Here is a 24,288-nt window from a genome sequence, read left to right as displayed (position 1 = left end):
CCTGGCGCATACCCAATAAGCGAGGCCGCATCCGGGGACCCCGGAGTCACCAATGGGCAGTGTCAGCGTCCAGAAAACGAGATGAAAAGACCAGAGGTTTTCTCGTTTTTCCTGAAAATGCGGGGAGAGATTTAGGCGGATCAGGCTATTACGGTTCAACTATTTCGCTTCCGTCTTAGTCTGCCGTGGGCCCTCCTTTCTGGCCTTTTTCCCTTTTGACTCGACCTTCCATTTTTCTCACTACGATTTCCCCTCGACTGGACAACTCGAGACTCTATATTTTGCAGAGACTTGCTCCGATTTACTTCGGTCAACGTGGGTCAACGTGGGTCAACCCTATACTACTCCAGACACTCGACCTCCTTTTGCGCAGGCCCACTGCCAGATTATCTGGTCTGGTTGAATAAACCCGGAATCATACGACTCTCTGTGTCTGACGATTCTGCCTACCTATTCAAATTCACAAAGGAATGCCCCCCCAAATTATGTGACTCTCGACGACAACGCCTGCGTGATTCCGTGCAGTCATCATGTTTCACACCTTTGAGGGTTTTGAGAACCCGACAGCGGCCACTCCTGCCCGCACTATTCGTCCCCCCAATCCCGAGCGCCGTGACTCGGTAAGCCGGAGAGTCACAACTCTCCGTGCTTGTACTTCTTGTCGACATCGCAAAATTAAATGCGATGGCGAGAAACCTTGCGAGGCATGTCGGTGGTATAAGAAAGCCGACCAATGTCATTACTCGGACCCTCGTCCTTCTAGAAGGTATGTTCATGCCAGGTCGTTTCGGAACTAGGGGTCAGTAGCTAACATGGGCGTCTAGACATGTTGAAAAACTGTCTACCACACTTGATGAATACCGAAGTATTCTCGGAAAGTTATTCCCCACTGTTGCGCCAGAGTCTCTAGTCAACCTGCCGCGCGACAAGCTGCTTGAGCTGCTGGCTGGATCCTCATCCGCAGCGTCCCTCGCGCAGGCTTCTGGGACACAACCAGCGCCGAACCCTGCTTCGCCCGCCACTTCGGCTTCGGTGGAAGCGCATGTGTCCCCATTATCTAATGACGATGACAATCTCGAGTCTCTCCAAAGCATGCCCGAGGAACACGATGATAGCCGCCCAAGCTCCACCGACTTGGTCGAGGGCGTCTCTGATGATGTCAACGCGCTGTCTCTTTCCGCCCGGCAGCCATCCTCCTATCTTGGTGTTTCCTCTATTCAAGCCGTGCTGAAGGTCATCGTCTGGCTGGACCCAGGGTGTGCCACTTATTTCTCCCGAACGCCTCCGACACATCCACACGACCAGGCTGGATTGGAGTATGATATGCCATCGGAGTGGAACCATGGTGAAGGGGCCTTGCAGACGCCACATTCTATCCCACCAACTGAAATGCAGATGTTGGATGCATACTTCCTGCACTTCCAGGCGTTTGCGCCCTTGATCGATGAGCAAATGTTCCGCGAGACATACATGACGGGCCACCGGAAGGATGATCACTGGCTCGCGCTGCTTAACATTGTCCTCGCACTGGGCAGTGTTGCTGCCTCCAAGCCAGATGACCAGACGCATCAGACATACTTCTTGCGCTGCAAGAGCCATCTGAGTCTGAGCTCTCTGGGAAGTTCCCACTTGGAGACCATCCAAACACTGGGCTTACTGGGCGGTTGGTATTGTCATTATATCAGTCAGCCGAATCTGGCATACTCTCTCATGGGTGCAGCCCTGCGGATGGCAGCCGGGCTGGGTCTACATAAAGAGTTCGCTGAAAGCCGGCAAATCCCCAGCCCGAGTAAGCTGGCCTCGATGGATCTCAAACGGCGTGTCTGGTGGTCTCTCTTCTGCATGGATACATGGGGAGGCATGACACTGGGCCGGCCGAGCATGGGTCGTTTTGGACCCAATATTACAGTGCGACACCCGAATTGTCGCGACAAGGTACGGATTGACCCTATCCCATGATTCAAAGCTTAGTCTAACAAATGTGTTACAGGACAACGTTCTCGAGATCCTCCCATTGGTGGAAAATATCCGATTCGCTAAAATCGCAACCCAAGTCCAAGAGTCTCTCGCAGCTGCTCCACTCGTTAAACACCAGGAGATGTCTCACGCTGATGCCCAGTTGCTTGACTGGTGGGAAAATCTCCCACCCGTTCTGAAAGACCATGAGTCTTGCTCCGAGTCCATCAGAACCGTACGAACTGTTATGCGATGGCGGTACTACAATCAGCGCATGCTACTCTTCCGTCCTACGCTGCTGAGCTACGCGATGCGACGCGTTCCATATATTGCTTTGAGGGCGGAGGAGCGAACTGCGATAGAAAAGTGTCGCGAGGTTGCTGAACAATCTATCCAGAACATCGCCGCCACAGCACAGCTCAACCAACTCTGTGGCTGGAATGCTGTCTGGTGGACCTTCCAAGCCTCCCTCGTCCCGCTAGTGGGCCTCTTCCTCAACGACCCCACAGCGGACGATCCCCGCGCCTCGATAGAGTCCTGCCAAGCCCAGGTCGAAATGGCGCTGGCGACGCTCGCGCGTATGCAAACATACGGGCATACCGCGAAGCGCTCGCTGGACGCCATCGCGCGTATCTACGAAGCCAGCAAGCGAGGACAGGATATCCCCACCTCCAGCAGTGCGGGCTCTATGCGGTCTAATAACATGTACCCCGCTGGTCGGGAACCGGGCATGATGTTCTCCCCGCCCGAACCAGCCCGTATGGGCATGATGATCGGCGAGAATGGCCTTGCCGATCCCCTTGCCACGCCGTTTGTGGATGACTCCGGCCAGTACCTCTGGGAGTATCTCAGCTGGAGTGACCAGAATATGTGGCCGGGTCTCTCGGATGTGGATACTCGTAGCGAGGCTATGGCGTTGTTGACGCCTGATCATGAGAAGGGACCCAAGTTCGGGGCTCATCCGTACTTTGAGCCTATTCCTGATTCTTATTTTGTCAATCCGCCGGTCTATTATTGAAATGTCGGATGCTTTTGATCTGATGCCTTCTTTTTCTGACGAAGCATGTTGTATTGTTGATTGTATATGGTTATTTTTAGCGGATATGAGGCCACGTGGGAATTCTTTATGTTACTTATGTTTTGAGGGTTTTGAGCTTGTTGAGTGTACATATATCTCTTCTCTGAATGCACACATGTTACGACACGGAACCACTGCATGGTATCTACCTAATGTCACTCTTTGTTGTCTGGTTGAAATAGGGGTCTCTATTGCTGTTAGGATTTGTCTTTACTTTCGGCGAGCTGTCTTTCTTTTTGTGCGGTGGTAGTCCGTGTCTCCATGTCTTTCCTTCTTCTCGTTCTCACTTTTATTAATTTTCCCACGCAATTCATCTCACATTTCTGCGTGGAACGGTTCTATTAAACACAAATATTCTAGTAGATCGTGTGTAAAGTGCGGGCGCTTACGCTCTGAATAGGAGTCTATACTTAAACGTAACCAACTAAAGGGATGGCTCAAGCGCTATGAGTACTTGTATGCCATGGATATCTCGCTTCAGCCATGAGGATCTCCAAGTGACTCAATACAGCTCCATATCCGTCTTTTGGGGAGACGAGGCTGAACGTCGGCAAATCTACCGAGTACATGGGACGATAAGCTGGATTCTAGTCGCCTATTTAAGCTTGCAATTAATTTCGGACAATTCCCGGGAAGCCCGGGTCACTTTCGTGTAACTGGCTTTCCTCATCATGGCTATCTCCTCCAAGGCAGATCCTGGTATACAAACCAACATCTCGATAGTCCCCGAGGACAACCCCAATGCCCCCAATAACTTATCTCACCCGCCATTTTTTCGAAGCGCGCTCTTTCAGATTCTAATTTTTGGTCTATGTGCCTTTTGTGCCCTGGGAATATGGAGTGCCATGACTGGCCTCGGAGTAGGCGGTTCCTAAAGCCCCTCTCTAGTCAAAGCGACTCGCGGTGTTCAGGAAAGTCGATCTATTCCCAATGCGGTAATCGACATGTCGTGCTGACTCAGCCGATCTTTTGTGGCGTCTGGCTCGGATCGAAATCTGTAAACATCTCAGGAAAGGCGACGACTAGCATGGCAAATTAAGCCAATCGGGTTTTACAAACATCAATTCATAGATTTTCCAAGCGGGTGATCCCAATCCACCAGCTCCGAGGAGTGTCGTTGGTGAAAGGAGGTTACCTGATCGTCCAACGGACCCGGACCCAATAGGGAGCTCCAATCTCCTTCAGTCGACCCTGAATATTTCTGATCGTCAGGGTCTCGCGGAAATTCGGCCAAGATGGCGTTATTTGATTCTGCGCCGCGTGTCTTGCTGGCTGCTACGGCTCTGCGCCTGATTCTGCTGGTCTACGGTGGCTGGCAAGATGCCAACTCTGCGGTGAAATACACCGATATCGACTATATGGTGTTCACAGATGCATCGCGCTATGTCGCCAAGGGTCAACCACCTTATGCCCGCGATACTTATCGCTATACGCCCCTCCTGGCCTGGATGCTTCTCCCGACTGCTTGGGAAGGGGCCGGACCTCTGGCTTCGGTGGCCTTTGCGTTTGGGAAGATTCTTTTCGCTTTGGCTGATGTCGTGGCTGGGTGGCTGGTTGTTCAGCTGTTGTGTCGATGCTATCATTTCCCTGCCGAGCGGGCGCTGCGTTATGTGGCTGCTGTCTGGCTTTGGAATCCGATGGTCGCGAATATCAGTACCCGCGGCAGCTCGGAGGGTCTGCTTGGCGTTCTCATTGCGGCTTTGCTGTGGGCTACTTTGACACGAAGGGCCGCTCTTGCCGGTGTGATTCTGGGACTGGCAGTCCATTTCAAGATTTATCCGTTCATCTACGGAGTATCGATTCTTTGGTGGTGGGATGCTCAGCGTGATGGTGCTCCCCCTACTAAAGGATCTAGTCTGATTTCAAGGGTATTCGGCTTCATAACCCCGTCGCGTGTGATTCTCACTATTTCTGCGCTCGTCACTTTCATCGTCTTGAATGCTGTCATGTACATCCAGTATGGCATGCCATTCTTGCATCACACGTTCTTCCACCATCTTACGCGCATTGATCACCGGCACAATTTCTCTCCTTACAGTACCCTGCTCTATCTTGCTTCTGCAGGTGGAGCTAGCTATCGTTTTGAGACTCTTGCTTTTCTTCCCCAGCTGGTGCTTTCGGTCATTGCTATTCCGTTGGTGCTGGCGAAGAGGAGCTTGGCAACGGCCATGCTTGCCCAGACATTTGCTTTTGTTACGTTCAATAAAGTCTGCACTAGCCAGGTATGTCCCTGGATTTCTCATGAAGTGGACTTGGCTAATATTGGAACAGTATTTTATATGGTACCTCATTCTTCTTCCGTTTTACCTGCCTTCATCTTCTCTCATTCGGAAGCCCACGTTGGGCATTGCGGCCGCTGTGTTCTGGGTTCTCGGCCAGGTAATATCTTCCCCGTACGCTTTACGTCGCTGAAGTTTTATACTAATTGAATTATGACAGGCACTTTGGCTTTCACAGGGATACAACCTCGAGTTCCTCGGCCTGTCTGCATTTGTCCCTGGTCTCTTCCTGTCTTCCCTTTTCTTTTTTGGTGTCAATGTCTGGATTCTTGGCATCATTGTCCGTGACGGAGGCATTGGCGAAAGCGTGGAGACTTCTATTAAGCCAATGCAATGAAAGAGCTTCCGTGGTCTTGTACATAGCTTCGTTTCTAAAATTCCACCATACTACCTGATATTGATGCATAGTGATAAAGCGCTGCCGCACTGAGGGGTCCTCTCTATGCGTGTACAACCCTTCGAAGTCAAAGATGTAGGATGCATCATCGAGTTTGAATGCCTCTGGAATGAACATGAATCTTGTATTAGTGCCGTTTTTGAACAAACCCCCGTGGGTCCTCTCTCCCGCACTTGTTTCTACTACCTGACAACTGCGGAGGAAGCCTCTAAATGTGCTATGTCTGACCCTACTACCTAACAGACGTCCAACACTTTATGTGGTCATCAGGAAGATCGGACTACCCGACCTCCAGGGTATTTTCTGCATTCTTGAAATCGCACGGCGGATTTGGCAACCTTCGACACAGTACCCATATTGTCATCTCACCAACTACACTCCAATGCCTGAAATGAAATGAATGCTTTTCAAAAGATCGTAGTGATGTAGCCATAAGCCTCACTTTTCTGCATCCTGCGAATCACAGTCAACAATGCCATCATAGCACTGCCACAGGTAGCAAGGCATACAAGTTTACGCCCCCCGCTCAGCCGCACTTAGCGGGGCGGCCCAGACGCCTTGGCTCGATCGCCTTTAAAGCCCTGAGTTCCCCCACTTGGAGAGGAAGTGCCTGTTCGAATCTCATGTCAAAATGGTCGACCCGGTATCTATTGTTACCTTAGTGGAGTTGTGCTTGAAGTAAGCCGGTCTTAAGAATCGACGAGACTGTCCCGCATCGCACAGAGAAACTAACTAGCAGGCGACCACAGAATAGGGAAGAAGCTATGGGACCTTTGTTCCTCATTCAGGAATGCCAGGGGCGATATCGCCAAGCAGATTCTTCGAGTGAAGAACTACTGGATGCGTGCGAATTTGCAACTTGAAACGGTCAAAAAAATGGCCTATGAGTTACAAGAGGACCATCGAAAGATCATCTACGAGACTATCGATATGCTGAATAGCAAGCTGACAACTGCGGAGATGAATATCGAGTCTACTATGAAGAAGAAAGAGTGTGATGGCGACGAGGCAGAAGTGAGTCACTTCAGATATATGCTGGCTCGCCAAAGTATCGACAAGTCAGTCGATGAGCTTGAGCGATGGCAGAAGATGTTTGATCCGTCTTGGTACTTGGCCATCAGTCGGGCAGGGTCTCGAGTGGAAACAGAGTTATTAGAATGGAAGATATCCCCGATTCAAGATTGTCAAGTCGCCATCTCCTCGGCTGAATCATTGAGATCGGCGTTGAGGATTGCGTCAAATGCAGAGGTGACCAAGGAGAAAGTTCTTCTTCCAGAAGCATTTCTCGAGAGTCTTGGTGCACAGGATATACCTCTTTCTTCGGCTCAGCTCGGCACGCGAGATGATAAAGGCCAGCTGCTTATTCTGGAGAAAGTTCAGCCGTTGTCTGGACTCAATGCGACCGATCTAGACAAGAATTGTCGGGATTTGGCCCGGAGACTTATCCGGTCCAATGCTCTTGAATTCGGGTTGCTGAGTTGCAAGGGATATATGAAACACCGACATCAGCATTCAACTCGTGCCGATGGTGATGCGTTCACACTTTTATTCCGGGTCCCTAGTGGATTCTCCGAGCCTCGCACTCTTCGGAGTCGGCTCATGGACTTGAAGCCCACAGACTCGCTATCGGACCGGTTCAAGTTAGCGAATGAACTGGCCAGAGCTGTCAGCTGCGTGCATGCATTCGAATTCGTTCACAAGAACATACGGCCCGAAACTATTTTGCTCCTGAAGAATACTGAGACTTCATCCGAGTCAGCCTTTCTCATCGGATTCGATAGTTTCCGAATGGCAACGGGCAAAACTTTGCGAAAAGGCGAACTCGCCTGGGAGCGATGTTTGTATCAACATCCCAATCGGATTGGATCGCTTGCCGCTGAAGATTTCATCATGCAACACGATATCTACAGTCTCGGTGTGTGCTTGCTGGAAATTGGTCTTTGGGAGCCTCTTGTTACATACGAGGATAAGAACATGGCCCTTCCTAGGAACGGCACTCATCCGCCAGCCTTCCGGGCCTCGTTCTTGGAGGAAGGACATGATTCTTATTTCTTCAAAGATCAGCTCCTGGACTTGGCACGAGGCGAGCTGCAGCGGCGGATGGGTACACGGTACTCGGAAGTTGTTGTCACCTGTTTGACTTGCCTGGATCCAGAGAATGAGGATTTTGGCGACGAGGCGGAATTTCAAGACGAAGATGGTATCGAGGTTGGTGTGAGGTATATCGAAAAGGTAAGTTATCAGAATGGATGAGGTATATGTTGTTACTAACCTGATTGACAATAGGTCACGATGCGCCTGAACAGTGTTTGTGTCTGATATGCTAGAATCACACTTGATTGCGCGATTTGTCCGGCGCATCCAGGTATGCCGCAAGCGGTTAGAAGGGCATTTTGATGGAGGTTCGAAGTGAGGAAAAGCAAGACGATACAATAGAAAGCATGTCAGGAAGGCATGTCGACAGGTTGCCATTTGAGAAAGGTGCGAGGCAGGCTGAGCTCTCTACGAGATGAACCCCACCAAAGCCTTAGCTGAATCTCGTAGATTTATAAATCCCTTACTTTAAATATCGACTACGATCCAACTAATTATGCAACCAAGGCTCATTAAGTTAATACATGAAATCGATTAAGAATGGAGTGTTTAGACCTAGGTAGTTCCAAGTTGCACTTGCAGGGCTGGAATTAGCAGAGCTGTGTGACCCCTTAAAGACCATGAGAACTGATTAATCAGAAGGGTGAATCAGAAGGTTGTCTAATTTCGTGGTAAGACGCGTTGGGATTGTGAGAACTAGTAAGTGGGTAATGGGTGATGCACAAGTGACCTCGTATATTCGAGGTTTAAAACATCGAAGGGATCATACCAACAGGCCGCAGTAATCACGCCGAGAATAGCTCCTTAACTAGATTGCTCCATTTCGCCATCGATATCATTCGCCCCCGCGTCTCCTTCCTCGGCATTATTTTGCTCGTCGCGAGTCCTGTTAGTTCTCCCTAGAGTTGCCATCCCCTTCAAAGAGGGAAAGAAACTAAAGGAAGATATGGTCCTCGAGCGCGCGAGTCATGCGGATGCTCATGTCAACCGCGACTGGCACAGTGTGGCACTTGCTGACGTGCATCCGGAGGTCGTTCGTTTCATGGACGATAGTCTTAGAATCTCCTGGTTAGTAATGTAGGTAACTCCCACGCGGAATATGAAAGGGAACTTACTCGGCGAGATCCGCAACCCCGCCATCTGCAGAAGACTTCCCCGGGGATGACAATGACTAGGCCGTCCACCTTTCACCATTACCCAGAATCGATTAGATGGTGGCTACCTCCGTGAAAGTAGAGACCTAGATGGTCATAGTTGAACGTCACTTACCTGGTCAAACGGAGGGAGGATGAGATCGCCGGACCTCATTTGCTCCATGTAGTCACTGTAAGCATGGCACTCTTCCAGGAACTTTAGCATCGAGACGTCGTAGTATGATTATCTCAAATTGTGGAGAGCGTGTTGGACCAGAACACTGGTTTGAGGATAGATATGATGTTGATTTTCGTGTCGGGGAGGATGGAAGGGTTATGAACGAGGGAGGCAAGGAAGATTCCAGGCAACGCGCTTGATTGCAAGGCTCCAGGGTTACACCGCATCAAAGGTCCAATGGTAAATCCCGTCTTGGTCCAAACCCATACCAGAAGACGGTACAAACAACCACTAACATGTTTCTTCCCAAGTCCTTGCCGCTGAAGGAATCGATACTAGCGCCAAATGCGGAGCCATTGTTATAGACACGGATTCATAATGTGACTATTCCACATCACTGTATCTCAAAGCTTCACTCAGAAGCATCTACTTGCGCAACCTTCCAGATCCTCACAACATTCGAAGCAGGAAATGCCGAAAACTCCCCTCTACTCAGAGCAGGAGCAGCAATCAACGACCCATCCGGCGAAAAAGCGAAAATAGGCACCGAAAACGCAAAGAACTCCCTCCGAAGAACTTCCTGCCCGGTAGCAACATCCCAAACGAAAAGACAGTGCCGGGGAAACTCGTCCACTATGGTCACTGGTCCTTGTGCTCGAGCAACTAATAGTCTACCATTCGGTGAGAATTGCATCTCATACTGGAATAACTTGGCAGAGCATTTGAGAGTGAAAAAGGTTTCGCCTCTAGACTGGAAATTGCGAGGCCGGATGTCCATAATCGAGATCGCACCGGGATCATCATGGGAGACTCCTGCCACGAGTTGTTGATCTGGGGAAATACAGAGACCTGAAAGCCGGTCGGCGAGGGTTTCCCAAGAGGTACTGTAACCTGTGTCCACTGTGACGTGGTATATTCGTCTCCAGCAAGCAGCAAGCAAATACGTGCCAGGAGAGCCGTCCCCGTATCCCGCACTGCCAGAACATGTGAAAGAGAGGGCAATGTAATCATGTTCCGCGGTATCGGTTCGAACTATGTATGCTTGCATCTTGGAGAGATGCCACACCCGCACTGTACCGTCTGCCGACGCGGACGCCAGCGTTGAAGAATTTTCGGGAGAGAAGAGCAACGTTTTGATTAGGCCGGTATGGCCACTTAGAGTGCGGATGTATTCCCATTTGCTGGTGCGCCAGAGTCGGATGGTACCATCGCTACACCCGGTTGCTAGGCGCGAGCCATCGGGAGAAAATGCAAGAGCACGAACATCACCATTATGTCCTGTGAGAGACATAATCTCAGCACCTGTTGAGATATCTCTGATCCTGACGACTCCGGCAGACCCAGATGCTAAGAACTTCCCATCTGGCGAGAAGGCAACGGATTGAAGCTCATAGGCAAAGAACGGTAGAGGGTTTTGTTCTTGTAAGTCCACGTTGAGGGGCTTCGTCAAGGGTTCAGTAACCGGATCACCGGGCGCGGAAAGAGGCGGGCTCCTTAGTGGTGCCATTGGCGAAGTGGACAGCTTGTGTTTATCTCCCGTGGTGAGCCTAGGATAAGAACCTCGCGAGGCTGAGGACGAGATCGTGTTGACGGATACATATAAGGAGTGTGTTTCCCCCGTCGGCTGAGCTGACGTCCTGACATCTGTGAGAGCCGACACACGCTCAAAGTTTTTGATGTCCTGCGACTCTCTGCACAACTGCTTTCCGATATTCAGCTGAGCGGATGCTGATGACGGTGTTCCACCGTTCAGATCTTGAGATTCGCTCCCAGGAAGATCCAAATCCGCCGAGGCACGGTGCGCATATTTTCCATTTGGTGTCCGCTGGTCTGATTTATCAGTGGGTTCAACAGGAGGATCTCCATCTCCCAGTGTTTCCAATCCGGTATTGGAATTTTGAGGCCCCGTTGGAGTCGGGTCTATCCACGGGTTTTTGGTAGCCATATAAACCGAAACTCGGTCCGTCGGTAGTGGACACATCAATGAAACGATGAAGTCAACACCAGGCTGGCTGACTTGCACGGCGTGAAGCTTTTCCACAGGGAATGATATCTCACCCTTTGCATATCTCGGGAGCGTTTCGCCGCTGAATGCCACTCTTTTCGTGAGAATCCGGAATATGGTTTCACCAAAGGCCCACATATCGGCAGCGAAGAGACTGCCATTCTCGCAGAGGTTTAGTAGCTCGGGCGCGATGTACCCCGGTGTGCCCATCACCTCGGCACCGGCTGTCTTTTGGTAACGCATGCTGATTCCAAAGTCGGCAATCTTTACCCACCATTCGTCGTCTGGAGGGCGTGTTTTGATTAGGATGTTCTGTGCCGAGGGCATTAGTATACTTGGTATAGGAATGACTCGATACAAGAGCAAGCGCGAGAACCAACATCGGGCTTCATGTCACGATGTGCAAAACCGTTCCCATGCATGAATTCTAACCCTTCAAGGATTTGACGGGCTACTTCTTTCGTTTCATCCTCTGGGATCGGTGGGTTGGTTTTCAGATATGCATCTAGATCGCCCATCTCGAGATATTCCATTGCAATGCAAAGATACCCAGGACGAAGGAACCATCCCAATAACTCGACGAAGCAATGGACATACTGCGAAGGCTTTAGCGCATACCGAAATGAGCTGTGTGGCCGGTGATTCTGACCTGCCTCTGCGTAAATTTAGCCAGCGCTTCCAACTCGCCAGCGTGATAACTCAAGTCTTCCAGCAATTTGATCTGCTTGACAACGCGGACCTTGACGTCGTCTCGGCCGCCCTGGGTACAGGTTTCTAACCAGATAACCCCGTATCCGCCTTCTTCGACTTTTTCTTGGCGCTGCCAATGCTCTACTCTAGCCACAACGCGAGTTCGAGATTTTCTGTCAGTTTCGCGGAATCTATGGATTGTCTCGACAGGATCAGCAGTATCGCTGGGGAATGGGTCTGTAGGAAGTCTTGTGTCTTTGACTAAATCCGGAAGTTCGTCCATTCCGCGCGGCAGGTGGGTTCATCAAGAGTTCAGCAGTTCGCGATTCTATTGAGAATTGTCACTTGCAACTGTGGGAGGGGTTTGTGAGCTGTCTCTGGTTGCTGGTTGGCCCCCACGCCGCGCACCTGCAGCTGTGAATCACCTGATCTGGGGCTCAAATAGGTGGACAAGACGGAAGGCAAAGAAATGAAATCACTGTAAGTGCCTATTGAGAGCCCGTTACATCACCTTGACGTTAATACCGTGTATCAAATTAATCGGTAAAAGCAAGGGTCAATATGATTGATAGTAATATTGATGAGGGTATCGATGTGACTGAATACAGAGCCCACGCGTGGGTGTTATGCAGAATGAAGAGAAGAAAGATTGTATCCCATATGCTAGCGTTTCCGTCGGAATCTGAAGCGAGGCTCATCGTCATTGTCTGAATCCCGAGTCTCGCGTGGCCGCTTCTGACTGCGACTGCGAGATGGCGCCGATTGTGATTCAGGGGTCGGGTCTGGAGTTGCTGAAGGCTGGATGGAAACTTCAGCTTGAGATATCGCTGTGTCTTCATGGATTGAGGCCTGTCTGAGCTGCCGATCCTCCCGATTGGTACTCTGGCTCACCCCGGGCGTCTTGCTGGTGCTGACCCAGTAGTGTTCTCCAATGCCAAAGTCCTTCCGAGTCACCTCTTCAAGCGGAACAATCACGCTCTGGATGCGCTGGCGAGCATGTTGTGGCTCTCCCTTTCGTCGGAATCGCTTGAAGTTTTTGCGGCCATTCCAGCGGTCATCCCAACGATCGGAGCTTTCGTCCTCTCGTACAGCGGGTTCCCGGACGGGGATGTCCATCTCTTCGACAATGGCAAGATTTCTCAACTTTTCAACGTCCACGTCCTGGGAAAGGTGGCGATCCTCCTCGGCTTGTCGCTGTTGCTCTTCTTCTTCCTCTTGGCGATGTTTACGTGCAGCCTCTCTCACATCCAGCTTCGCACGTTTGGGATTTGGAGCAGCTTTCGTTTTCAAGCGCGTGTCAAGGATCCCTTGCCGATCCTCGCTCATTTCTGCACGGCGGCGCTTCATGGCTCGCGCGCCCGGCAGGAGTTCCGCAACAGCGTCATTCTCCTCATCTTCTTCAACTATGCTCATGGCTTGACTGGGTTCATTGAGCTGTGCGGGCTCCAGATCCATGGCTTGAGTAGCGGTTGTATCTTGAGCGGCATCGTCAGGCACATAAACTGGGACTGATTCCATATCGAAGCCGTCATCGAAAGTCTTCATTTTGCTCACATACTTCCGTGCCCGTGGAGCTGGCTTTTGGGTTGCGGCAGAGGGTATTTCTTCAGAAGGTGGTGAAATTGAGAGAGAAGCATGAGAAACGGTATTTCTTGGAGGCCTCTCTGGCGGTGCCGGAGTAGGAGCCTGACTTTCTCCTTCCTCGCGGGGAAGTGGGCGACACAGCGGGGAGGCGTCATTACCCAAAATGGCATCCAAGAACTCCCGTTGCTCTATCACTCTCTGGTCCGTCATTAAAGCAACTTCATTGCCCAAGTCGATAGACCAGGGCTCAAATTGGCCCTTGGAACGAAATCGGACAAGTACAACGCCGCCTGGTTCATCTCTCTCGGCACCGACGCCTTTTTGACCAGCAGCTGACCTCATGTACTGTACAATTTCTTCCGCTGTAGTTTCGCCATCTTTGACTTGGTAGAGAAGAGCCTTGCCTTGCCCATTGTTGATCGCCGCTTGTAAGTTCTCGAATTGAGAGGGGTCACCGAAGACAAATGTGTATCCCTCGAAGACATTCACGCGCGACGGGTTAGGAGCAAAGGCTGCAGCAGGACGGCTGATTGGCTCGTTAGCGGCAGGTGGGAGGTGCTCTGTTGGGTCTGGCCAGGCTGAGTCGAAGTCGAGTTCCAGCGGAGACGCGGATGCATCGTTCTCGAGGTCAGTGGGAGTAGTTGCATAGACGAGTGCGTCGATGTAGGAGTTTTGAACAATGTATTTGCCGTTGATCAAGGCCTGAAGCCCCTTGGCTGTATTACGCTTGCTCTGTACGACGTGGGTGGTTTGGTCGACTAGGTAGGGAATGATGGTTTTGATGTCAAGGTTCTCGAGACGAGCGCGGACCTTGGCCAAAGGATCTTTTACCCGCATTTCCTTGGAAGAAAATGAGAAGCTGAGGACCACTGGTTGCCATTTGATTCTACACGACAATTCGTCAGCGACCAGTACGAGATAGTCGAGTCGGAGTTACGAACCGTAAGGCATGTGGATAATGCCCGAGCATGATGCTATGCTCATCTCCTTTGAGTGCATGCTTGCCTTGAATCCTCTCGCCATTTACCATGGTACCTCGACTGGAATCAAGATCCGTTATGGATAGCTTCGTCCTCGCATGTGTCCGAGTCTGTAGCTCTCTATCAGCATCTCGTCTGGTTATTACCAGTCTAGCGGACATACTCCATCGCGGGGCTCAACGTTGGACACTTCGATAAGCATGTGCTTCCGGGAAATCGATTTGTTCGGAATGGCATGGCGTACTAAAATGATCCCGTGGTCAGTTGATGATCAACTCCCTCCAGTTTTCTGGATAGTGTTCACATACCGTCATCCAACAGGATGCGCCCGAAGAGATACTGCTTCCCGGGACGCAGCCATAACCGCTTCCCTGCGAGTCCAAGTCAGCAATGTTTGCACCTCTCAGCCTCCATCCCTGTCAGTCCTACGATAGCTCACCGTTCAGAAAATCCCCAGCTGAGTCCAAGATCCACATGGAGAATCGTTGCTGAAAGACCAGCGGAAGCTCCTGCACACGTGAAGCGGTAACGCGTGGGCACGTGACTTGCGTCACTCTCTCTTTGGCGGGTGCTGCCTGGCTCTCTGCTTCGCTCGGTTGACTCGATTAGTTCGATTCACTCTCAATACTGATCGATGGCACGCCTGGGATAATGGTGTCTGCAGATGAGGCAGCAGATGAGAAACCGGACTCGCCAAAAGGCGAAGAGGACTTTGAAACGTTAAAGTATCAGTTGCTAGGACCCTCTTTAACCAAGGCGGGCCAGGACGCAGTTGATCAGCAAAAGGTGCGATCTACGAGACTGAGGACTGGAAGTGATTGATGACGAAGCTGATGTTGGGGTTAGGTATCAGAAATCATCTACAACGCCTCAAAGGGCTCAAAATTCTTTGATCATGAACAAGAACGCGACCGCAATCTTACAGTCAAGATTCAGCGTATTCTCAAAGAAAAGGCTCGGCTGGAAACGCTAGACCAAAGTCATGACCTCCGCCGCGCAGATGAGTATCTCGCCGAGCTTGAATTGAGTCGTGATCTGTCTCAATACATCATTCATGTGGATTGCGATGCATTCTTCGCAGCGGTCGAGGAACTTGATCATCCAGAGCTCAAGACAGTTCCCATGGCTGTTGGAAAAGGCGTGCTCACCACTTGCAACTACGAGGCAAGGAAATTTGGAGTGCGCAGTGGTATGGCCTCCTTCGTTGCTAAAAAGCTTTGTCCGGAGCTGGTTCTCCTGCCACAAAACTATGAGAAATACACGGCTAAAGCGAAGGAGATTCGCGAGATTATGGCGCAGTATGACCCTCTATTTGAGAGTGCGAGCATTGATGAGGCTTATCTAAATATCACCGCATTCTGTTCTGAAAACGAGGTCGACCCGGAGGAAGCGGTGGAACGTATGCGCGCGGAGATCGTGGAGAATACGAAAGTTTCAGTCTCTGCAGGGATTGCTGCTAACGCCAAGGTCGCAAAAATTTGCTCGAATAAAAACAAGCCCAACGGACAGTTCCGAGTGCCCAACAATCGGGTTGCTATCATGGAATTCATGCGGGACCTACCAGTTCGAAAGGTCAATGGAGTCGGTCGAGTGTTTGAGCGAGAGCTCGACTCGATTGGCATCAAGACTTGTGGAGACATCTACCCGCAACGTGCCTTACTGACCAAATTATTTGGCGAGAAAGCGTTCCAGTTTCTGGCGCAATGCTATCTCGGCCTGGGACGGACGAAGATTGAGCCCGTTGAGACCCACGAACGAAAGAGCGTAAGCACGGAGACTACCTTCCATGCGATCGACAACAAGGAGGAGATTCGAAAGAAGCTACGGTGGGCGGCCGACGAGCTGGCGCAAGATTTAGAACGAACGCAGTTCAAGGGTCGTACACTTTGCCTGAAAGTGAAACTTCATACGTTTGAAGTTCTCACGCGCCAGACGGCGCCCCCGCGGGCCGTCTACCGCGCCAACGACCTTTATGCGTTCGCCCTGCCCATGCTGGTCAAGCTGGAGAAGGAAATCCCGGAAATGAAGCTGCGACTTCTGGGATTACGAGTCTCGAACTTGATCAGCACCAAGAAAGTCGGCATTAACTTCTTCGGGGTGACAGTCCAGCCAAAGCCCACACCTGGCGATACTCCAGAACAAAGTGCCTTGGAAGTCGACCCCAATTCCGAGCACGACATTGGAGCTGAAGAGGCATTTGAGAATGCTGCTCGTCAAGAAAAGCAAGATGAGATGAACGACCTGGAGCAACTCAGTCAAGAAGCAGTTGGGCTTTCTGTGCCTTGCGATCCGCTGGGTACTGAAAGTACCGAGTCTACTGGGAGCACTGCCAAAGATCTAGTTGACCCCCAACCTGAGCATTGGGAGTGTCCTATATGTGGTCGACCACAAGTTGCAGATGATCGAGTCTTCAACGATCATGTGGATTTCTGTCTTTCCAAGCAAACCATCCGCGAAATCGCCCAAGATACTTTTCAAGACGTCCCTTCGATTCCGTCCACCAAGAAGCGCAAAACACCCGCTCAACAGTCGTCTGCGGACTTTGATCCACGTCAGAAACGGCTTTTCTTTAGTTGAACCTCGACTTCTTCCTCGATGGTTCATCAACACCGATCACCCGTCTACGACGCTATCAAAATTGGCACTACGGAGCCCTGGATATTCCCATTTGTACGATCTTGACCCTCCTGCACGTCCCGTGCGTGATCGACGGGCCAATTGGGTTGTTATCGAGTGGAGCATCCCCCCTTCTCCCATGCTATTGCCTACGCCCATGCCAGGGTCCTGCATCAACCTCGCGTCATCTTCTCATAGAACGATCAGATCACTGAATAATATTATAAACACATGACCAATAGTCAATACAAATAATCCAGCTGCATCTCTTCATTAGCTCTAGTCACCCTTGGAACAATAATATACTTCGCCCGCAAAAACATAAGCCCGGGAATGCCTCTGCGTTGCGGTGAACATCGCCCTAAACCTAATCGAGCCTGAATGTTTTCGAGTCCCCTCGCCATCCTCCCACCTTCCACTCTTCTTTCCACCGTCAGGCAACGCAGGTTTCCTTCTCTGTCTGCATAGATTGAGAATCAGCTGTTGAGTGTGGCCAGTGCCACCATGCCCTGCAGCCTGCGGTGTATCGCGATGCCAGCTTCGAGTCCCGCTCCGCAACTATGACCTCCGATAAACAAAACAATGGCCATCTCGCCAAACCGTTCACGCCCACCCTCTCGGCGGCCTTCCACCGCACCAGCAAGGCTCCTCTGACGCCGAAACTGGCCAGTCCAAGCCCTGGATATCCAGTGGCTCGTCGCCTTGCACATCCCGACCACCCCTATTCCACCCCCACCAAGGACGATGTCGCCTCCGTCCCTCCGTCTTTCCTGAGCGCAAACGTCACTCCTCGATCGGGTTCACGCACCACCCGCCGCGATGCTGCTTTCCCCTCGCCCACGAATACCCCGTCTACCAATTCTCCACCGGCCCCCTACTCTCACGCGACGGTCGGCCTCGGTGTCAATGGCGTGCGACGAACAGAGCGGAGCCCAGCTCGCGGGGTGAAGCCCGAGCAGTCGAGAAGTTTGAGGGCAAAGACATTGACGGCAGAAGGTCAGCAAGCTTCACGTCCGAACTCGTTTACTGATCTCGCGTCCAATGCCCCAATGTTCTTCCACGCCTCCGATGCTCGATCAACAACCTCTTCCGAGGTAGAAGGGCCGGCCCGCCAAAAGCAGGGCAAGATGTCCCCTGCCTCGAGCTTCGTCTATGCCAACGGTGACCAGGAACGACAGTCTTCGGTAGAAGACTTTCACTCGACTGTCTCCAGTGCCAAGCGTCGTTCTGGAGGTCTCCCTCGCCCTGCTCCTTCATCCAGACCAGCTGCCTCACCGTCTCCTCGTCTCAAATCCCCGCGAATTTCCGATGCCACCTCCCCCTCTTCCGATGATACAATCTCTCAACACAATGGAAATCCTGATATAGCACTAGTAGAGAGCATTATCCAGCGTTACGGCTCTTCTCCGAGCGTCGCTCCTGAAATACCGCAGCCACTTTCACTCCGACAGCACAGAAAATCTTCGAGTGTGGGCTCGAGCGGTCAAGTCGCTCCTTCTCTTGAATGCCTTCAAGCGAGTCCTGTGGTCATTTCTAATACTCTGGGTGCGGACGGAACAACGCCTGTCATGTCCGATCAAATCCCGACATTACGCCCCCGAGTCTTCAGCAATGGCTCTTCTGTGTCGACGGGGCCCCATATATCCATGCCTCTAAGCCCGGGAAAGTCTGATGGACCGAGTGATATGGCATTGAATGCGCGGACGGAGCGTAAGATTATGGATTTGGAAATCAGTAATTCTTCTCTTTTGGCCATCAACAGGACGCTTGAACGAGAGATGCGGAAACAAAACGCAGAGTTGCGAAGATATCGACGACTCAGCCGCTCTGGACGGCTCTCTATGGCACCCTCTACGCGTTCCTTCTCTGGTGCTGCGTTGTCTACGACGAGTGAATTGGATGAAGTGAACAGCGAGCTTTCATCATCTCTATCCCGGGATGAATTATCTGAATCCAGCGATGAAGACTCGGTCGTGGATGAAGGTGTTCTGAGTCCGGATTCACTTGCAGAACACGATGCGAAGCACCGTGCACACGATGAGAAGAAATTCATGCTCGATCTCGCCCGGCACCAAGAGCTTCTGATTGATAGCCAGAAGCTGAATCAGAGCCTCAAGCGCTGTCTCGAGTGGACCGAAGAACTCATCAAAGAAGGGCGGAAAGCTCTTGAGTATAATGTCCGCGTCCAGGATGTCGAGCTGGGTGGGCGAGTTCTGTCTCCCGAGGAGGTGGGCGAGGTCGGTGAGAGCGGTCGAGGCTTACTCAGTCCTTCAACTGATTATGCTTCCATTTTCCACCATGATACCTCAAAATTTGACGACTCATATTTCGATCCAGCGGCATTTCCTTTACCCTCGTCCCCAGGTGGGACTGACTAGTGTTCTAATATGTTTCATTCACTTGTATCTTTTGCAAAATACCCCTTGCTATCTCTCTTTTTCTTCTGACCTGGTTTTTTCAGCCTGATACACCAACCTTTACCCGTGCATTTGTACTCGATTTTGTCAATTATCTATCTGTATCAGATATCTCCTCTTCTCGCGCCTTTCCTTTTCTTCGAGCGCTCACGCCTATCCATCTCAGAAGCGGTGTGATAGATCTCTGTTTTCGCTGAACAATTTGGATACGTCCCATCACACTGCTCTTTCACAATCTTTGATATATACCCCAGATCTGCCATCTCCACCTGTTCATGTGCCCGTGTCAAACTTATGAAGTTCTTCTACACACCTTTGGATGCTATCACTTTGAATCTATGCGACACCTGATTCGTTCATGATCGTTGATGAACTATCCTTCAAGTATTCTTGTGTTGCTGTACCAATACAATTTAAATGAAATAGGCCTAGAAACATTCAAAATATCATTGAGTCATATGGATCATACTAGCAGCTCATGACCATCGTCACCATCCTGTGAGCATAACCAATCCGTCATGGAAATGGGCACTGGCCCATCCGCTGTTGTTTGATGCTTTCCCTGATAACTTCAAGCTCTTTCCGGCCCTTGCCCTCAAAATATTTCGGTCCCAGATCAGGCGTGTAGTATCCCTGGGGGTAGTACTTGTCTCCATCGTCACCGGGCAGTGGTTGGCCAAGTGCCCATTTGAACCAAGCCACCGGTCCCCATCGATTCCAAATGGTGGGCTGGACATAAAAAGGCGCACCTTCGTAAAATAGAACATAGTTGCGGCCGTACTTGTTGGGATTTTCCGTGAAGACGTCTAATCGCATGAAGTTTGGGCGAGGAAGAGCCAGGTAGCGCAAACAGAACTTGCGGAGTTGGAAGGCCGCAGAGAAAATGATGCTGAACAATGTGGGAGGGGGATCGATCCTGATATGACATATGTGGTTAGTATATACCTCTGAGTCAGATGGATCGGATCGGATATCGCATACATCATGGCACTTCGAAGCCTTTCATCCATCAGGAAAGACACAAAGTAAAGACCCAACGGCTTGATGAACCGTGGCAAATTATAAACCAGCACATCAATTGTCCGATCCGCAATTTCCTTGTTACGAGGATGAGGCTTCATATGCTTCACTTCATATCCCAAACTCCACTCTCTAACCTCCTCCAACCAATGAATTCCATCCCGGAATCCAGTCGTACCAGATGGTAGTGTCTCGTAACTGATACCCAGTGCATCGCCAAGACTCTTCCAGTATGTGCCCACAGCGCAGCGCTCCATTTCTGTCATCTCGCGCCATTCGTACATTTTGACGAATCGGATTGGTTCGAGCGCAAACAGACTGAGCGTGTAGAGCATGTCGTCTTCGAGGATTTTGCCGCTGGCTCGGTAGCCTTTGTGGAGGAATTTGGTGCGGGCGATGGCTGTTTGGGCGCGTTCGGAGTTTGGATCGAAGGCCATGAATTCGCCTATCAATGCGCCGGTGTCTGCGTATCGTTTGAATGATGTTGCGGGGTCGGAGAATTGAGATGTTTTTAGAAGGAGGGTTGATATGGTTGGGATACCGTATGTCTAATTTGAGAATAGAATGTTAGGATGTGTGGATATTGGGGATTTGACCTGGTACATACACGGAAGAGAGCAAACTGGAGTGACTTGAGAACGATGAACGGGAACTCCATCTGCAGGATTGTTTTCTGAATTGTGAACGCATCCTTGTCGGTCATTTTCCCCATCGATTCGCGTGTTTTATACGGATATTTTCGGTGAAGACTTTGACATCTTTGGAATCTCAGGGTTGATGCCAGGGCTAGATAGCCGCCTAGTCCAAGCAGGGAATACAGAATACACTGTTCCATTGAGACGTGCGATGCCGCGTTGGCAATAGAGCTACCATCACCCAGGATGGCTGTCATGGCAGGCCAGGCCATGATATAGTTGAATATGCTGGATTAACTTAGATAGAGAGTGAAGATAATTTGCAACCCAGCGAGAAGAAGTTTGGGTGTGTGGCCCTGCTTAGTACGAATTTCCTTTGTGCAGGTGCCTGGAAGACTTATATACATGACATCTGTTCTACGGTTGAAACGATCTTCTTCTGAAGCCATCCGAGCAAATGGGCGATGATGACTGTCTGCGATCCGGATAGACGCCCATCTATAACGGCACAGCGGACCGAGGAATATCAGGGACCGGGCGCGGGGCAGCCCTACTAATACCCTGCATACCATCAATTATGACAATCCCAGGGTAAGTGATTCGCCCATAGGGCCCGTTGAATAAGAAATTCAGGTGCATTTTAAGCAACATCCATGTATACGGCGGGACCACGCTGTCCTGAACTAGTGGCGTGAACACCCAAGTAGATCACAGCCGAGGTTTCGCCTTATCAAGTAGAGGCATAGTTCTTCAAGAGTCTAATTATGCGCGAATGACGATAGGCTTACCCCAGATATTGGCCGGTATAAAGTATCGCATAAGACTTACATACTCGGCATTTCGGTCGGAGTCTCACCCACCGATGTCGTATGACTTACTTGAGAGTTCGAAGCTCGGGAATAAGAACTTCAGCAGGCGGGGTGATCGACATGGGTTTCGGATCACAACGAAGCCGGGGATCGTCGCTGTCGATGGGAAGATTTACAAGGATGGTGGTTGGTCAGTTGCGATATACGGGACCCGCTTCACATGTTAGCAACCATTGATGTGGTCATGAGACATTCTATTGGGAACTTCAACATGTTTGTGACTCGAGAAAGGGAAAGGTAGAAATTCCATTGCAAGCCGACCTGTTGGATTGGAAAGATGTGTAAGAAGATGGCGTTGGGGTGTACTGACCATGCTCTACACAATCTGCTGAAGCCGTGCCTGGGAGATATGTCAGCCCTAGGAAGCCAATTCACCACCCACCCACCTAGTGCTCCGGGAACCACAGTATTTGTTTTTAATAGGTAGTTGCCACGTATTTGACACACGCTGCAGTTCTCGAGCTCAGAGAGAAGTGAAGGATTCGGTATATTGACTTACTTCTACACAGTCTACCGGGCTGGGCGCAGTGAAACTTGTTCGATATATATCCCTCGGAACCCTCAACGTCGTTATTCCAGCTTATCAATATTACAGTTGTCTATCCAGTCTATTGTTCGTATTTCATCATTTCGATTAAATCTGAAGCCTCTTTGAATCTCGTCTCGAGAATAAACGTATTCATTCATCACTACTGCTGACCCCCTGGTCGTCATAATTTAGGGTTCACGATAACTTCAAGATTGATGAATGACACCGGTGCCGCATGCATAGCTTTATCAATGTTTCTTACGGCTGTTGAAGGCTCACTAGTAATTGATTGTTTTCATTTTAAATGGTATATGAAAAACAAACAAATGATTCATTCATACATTCTGTGGCATGCAGTTCGATTTAAGCTCAGTTTCTTGTCCAAACTTTATATTCAAACAGCAATCGGCTTGAAGGTCTAAGCCTGAGCCTTGATATATGGAATACCCGTCAACTTGAAAGCCCGCTCGCTAAGCTCTGGCTCATTCACGGGCTTATCACGGTTATGCGGGTCCTCCTTGCCATCCCGCTGGGCAACATTGGAGCCGGTGTGCATAGCGTTAGGCCAGTGAGTAGTACCAACACGGCGATCGAAAGCATCCTTCTTCCGGATCAGATCATCTTGCGTGGCATTGGCGACAGGCATGTAGCAAGTGTAGATGGCGAAGCGGGGCTGGTTGTTCTTCGGGCTGAGGTTGTAGTGGGGAGTACGCGAGTCCCAGAGCAGTAGATCGCCAGGCTCGGCGCAGACCTTCTCCCACTTGCAACCGCGGTCCTCGAGCCACTTCATGCCCCGGTCGGTAAAGCCGTACCACTCAGGCGTCCAGGCGGGAATGCGCTCTTCATCGGCCATGTCGCGGTGGAATTCTTCGGAAACGAGGTGTCCGCCCTTACAGACGATGAGGCCGCCGTCCTCCGGGCCGTTGGGGAGAAGGTTCACAAGGCCTTGCATGCAGCGGAAGCCGTGCTTCTCGGGGTTCTGGTCTTGATGAGGCCAGGGCTTGTTGGGAGCAATATCGGTGCGGCTGGTTGGGTTTCTGAATTAGTATGAGTTCTTACGTTGTGACTTGATAGATTGACGTACTTGGGGAACTGGAAGTTGATAGCGTCGAAGGAGACGATCAGATCCTCGTCATCATAGATCTTCTCAAAGGCACCAACAACACCGGGCTCGCTCCGAACGCCCCAGACAAAGTTTTCGTGGGGGAGACCATAGTGCAGGCACATGCCCTTCTCGTTGATCACGGGCAGGTTGTCCTTGTGGACGGTGGAAAGGTCATTGCGGTTGAATCCAAGCTTGCTGATAGGGAGTCAATGTTTGGTTCGGCCAGGAAGACTTTTTAAGATTTCGACTTACAAGTTCTCTAGCCAGGTGTACATCTCATCAGCATACTTCAGAGCCTTCTCGCGAGGAATAGCGCCCTTGACGACCGCGAAGCCGTTGCGGGCTAACTCATCACGGAAATCACCAAACTGCTTGTCGGTACCATCCAGGCGCATGCGGCCAAAGCCGTGCAAGTTGGGGTTGGCCTGAACGGTCTTGGTGACGGTTGTAGTAGCCGACATTTTTGATTCAAAGATCATGAGAGGTATATCCTTGTGTAAATTGCTTGTTGACTATGATCCTGTAGCACGGCGACTTCTCCGGACGTTTATAATAGGCGTCGCGGTTCTCTCGGATGAAAACAAGTTAGGCAAGCTCCAAGAAGAATGCCCACATTCATTTCTGAGCAACGCATCATAAGACCAGTCATGATTATGTTCATTGGCCGCTGGGCTTCGTTGAGGATGTACTGGCCCCAGTCCTCGGAAAGTGGGGGAAGTGGAG

At 50.7% G+C, this 24,288-nt stretch overlaps 10 protein-coding genes across 10 annotated transcripts; 5 read left to right on the top strand and 5 right to left on the bottom strand.

The window, feature by feature from the left end:
• Positions 1-530: 530 nt before the first annotated feature.
• On the top strand, positions 531-2,974 carry N7458_000109 (uncharacterized protein; the record flags this gene model as incomplete). The annotated part of the gene is made up of 3 exons (XM_056903503.1): positions 531-766; positions 825-1,935; positions 1,991-2,974. The coding sequence occupies 3 exons, from the start codon at positions 531-533 to the stop codon at positions 2,972-2,974; spliced, it is 2,331 nt and encodes a 776-aa protein (XP_056771270.1).
• A 1,295-nt stretch (positions 2,975-4,269) lies between these two features.
• N7458_000108 (glycosylphosphatidylinositol-alpha 1,4 mannosyltransferase I) lies at positions 4,270-5,650 on the top strand (the record flags this gene model as incomplete). The annotated part of the gene is made up of 3 exons (XM_056903502.1): positions 4,270-5,256; positions 5,306-5,413; positions 5,474-5,650. 3 exons carry the CDS (start codon positions 4,270-4,272, stop codon positions 5,648-5,650), a joined length of 1,272 nt encoding a protein of 423 aa, XP_056771269.1.
• A 691-nt stretch (positions 5,651-6,341) lies between these two features.
• N7458_000107 (uncharacterized protein) lies at positions 6,342-8,029 on the top strand (the record flags this gene model as incomplete). Its single annotated transcript, XM_056903501.1, has 3 exons — positions 6,342-6,388; positions 6,460-7,942; positions 7,997-8,029. 3 exons carry the CDS (start codon positions 6,342-6,344, stop codon positions 8,027-8,029), a joined length of 1,563 nt encoding a protein of 520 aa, XP_056771268.1.
• A 709-nt stretch (positions 8,030-8,738) lies between these two features.
• Positions 8,739-9,163, bottom strand: N7458_000106 (uncharacterized protein; the record flags this gene model as incomplete). The annotated part of the gene is made up of 2 exons (XM_056903500.1): positions 8,739-8,858; positions 9,074-9,163. The coding sequence occupies 2 exons, from the start codon at positions 9,161-9,163 to the stop codon at positions 8,739-8,741; spliced, it is 210 nt and encodes a 69-aa protein (XP_056771267.1).
• A 364-nt stretch (positions 9,164-9,527) lies between these two features.
• N7458_000105 (uncharacterized protein) lies at positions 9,528-12,093 on the bottom strand (the record flags this gene model as incomplete). The annotated part of the gene is made up of 3 exons (XM_056903499.1): positions 9,528-11,432; positions 11,501-11,716; positions 11,770-12,093. The coding sequence occupies 3 exons, from the start codon at positions 12,091-12,093 to the stop codon at positions 9,528-9,530; spliced, it is 2,445 nt and encodes an 814-aa protein (XP_056771266.1).
• A 380-nt stretch (positions 12,094-12,473) lies between these two features.
• N7458_000104 (DNA damage response protein RcaA) lies at positions 12,474-14,850 on the bottom strand (the record flags this gene model as incomplete). Its single annotated transcript, XM_056903498.1, has 5 exons — positions 12,474-14,280; positions 14,336-14,484; positions 14,538-14,617; positions 14,683-14,745; positions 14,814-14,850. The coding sequence occupies 5 exons, from the start codon at positions 14,848-14,850 to the stop codon at positions 12,474-12,476; spliced, it is 2,136 nt and encodes a 711-aa protein (XP_056771265.1).
• Positions 14,851-15,025: 175 nt separating this feature from the next.
• Positions 15,026-16,951, top strand: N7458_000103 (Y-family DNA polymerase; the record flags this gene model as incomplete). The annotated part of the gene is made up of 2 exons (XM_056903497.1): positions 15,026-15,160; positions 15,221-16,951. 2 exons carry the CDS (start codon positions 15,026-15,028, stop codon positions 16,949-16,951), a joined length of 1,866 nt encoding a protein of 621 aa, XP_056771264.1.
• A 599-nt stretch (positions 16,952-17,550) lies between these two features.
• N7458_000102 (uncharacterized protein) lies at positions 17,551-19,368 on the top strand (the record flags this gene model as incomplete). Its single annotated transcript, XM_056903496.1, has 1 exon — positions 17,551-19,368. One exon carries the CDS (start codon positions 17,551-17,553, stop codon positions 19,366-19,368), a length of 1,818 nt encoding a protein of 605 aa, XP_056771263.1.
• A 555-nt stretch (positions 19,369-19,923) lies between these two features.
• On the bottom strand, positions 19,924-21,130 carry N7458_000101 (uncharacterized protein; the record flags this gene model as incomplete). Its single annotated transcript, XM_056903495.1, has 3 exons — positions 19,924-20,323; positions 20,389-20,975; positions 21,035-21,130. The coding sequence occupies 3 exons, from the start codon at positions 21,128-21,130 to the stop codon at positions 19,924-19,926; spliced, it is 1,083 nt and encodes a 360-aa protein (XP_056771262.1).
• A 1,748-nt stretch (positions 21,131-22,878) lies between these two features.
• N7458_000100 (phytanoyl-CoA dioxygenase family protein) lies at positions 22,879-24,026 on the bottom strand (the record flags this gene model as incomplete). The annotated part of the gene is made up of 3 exons (XM_056903494.1): positions 22,879-23,485; positions 23,545-23,760; positions 23,818-24,026. 3 exons carry the CDS (start codon positions 24,024-24,026, stop codon positions 22,879-22,881), a joined length of 1,032 nt encoding a protein of 343 aa, XP_056771261.1.
• Between the last annotated feature and the right edge of the window lie 262 nt (positions 24,027-24,288).

The sequence above is a fragment of the Penicillium daleae genome, assembly GCF_028827525.1.
Source record: "Penicillium daleae strain IBT 16125 chromosome Unknown utg000001l_segment0_segment0, whole genome shotgun sequence".
Classification (NCBI taxonomy): Eukaryota; Fungi; Ascomycota; class Eurotiomycetes; order Eurotiales; family Aspergillaceae; genus Penicillium; species Penicillium daleae.
The sequence above is the reverse complement of the archived record's forward strand: the minus strand, read 5'-3'. Positions and strand labels throughout refer to the sequence as shown.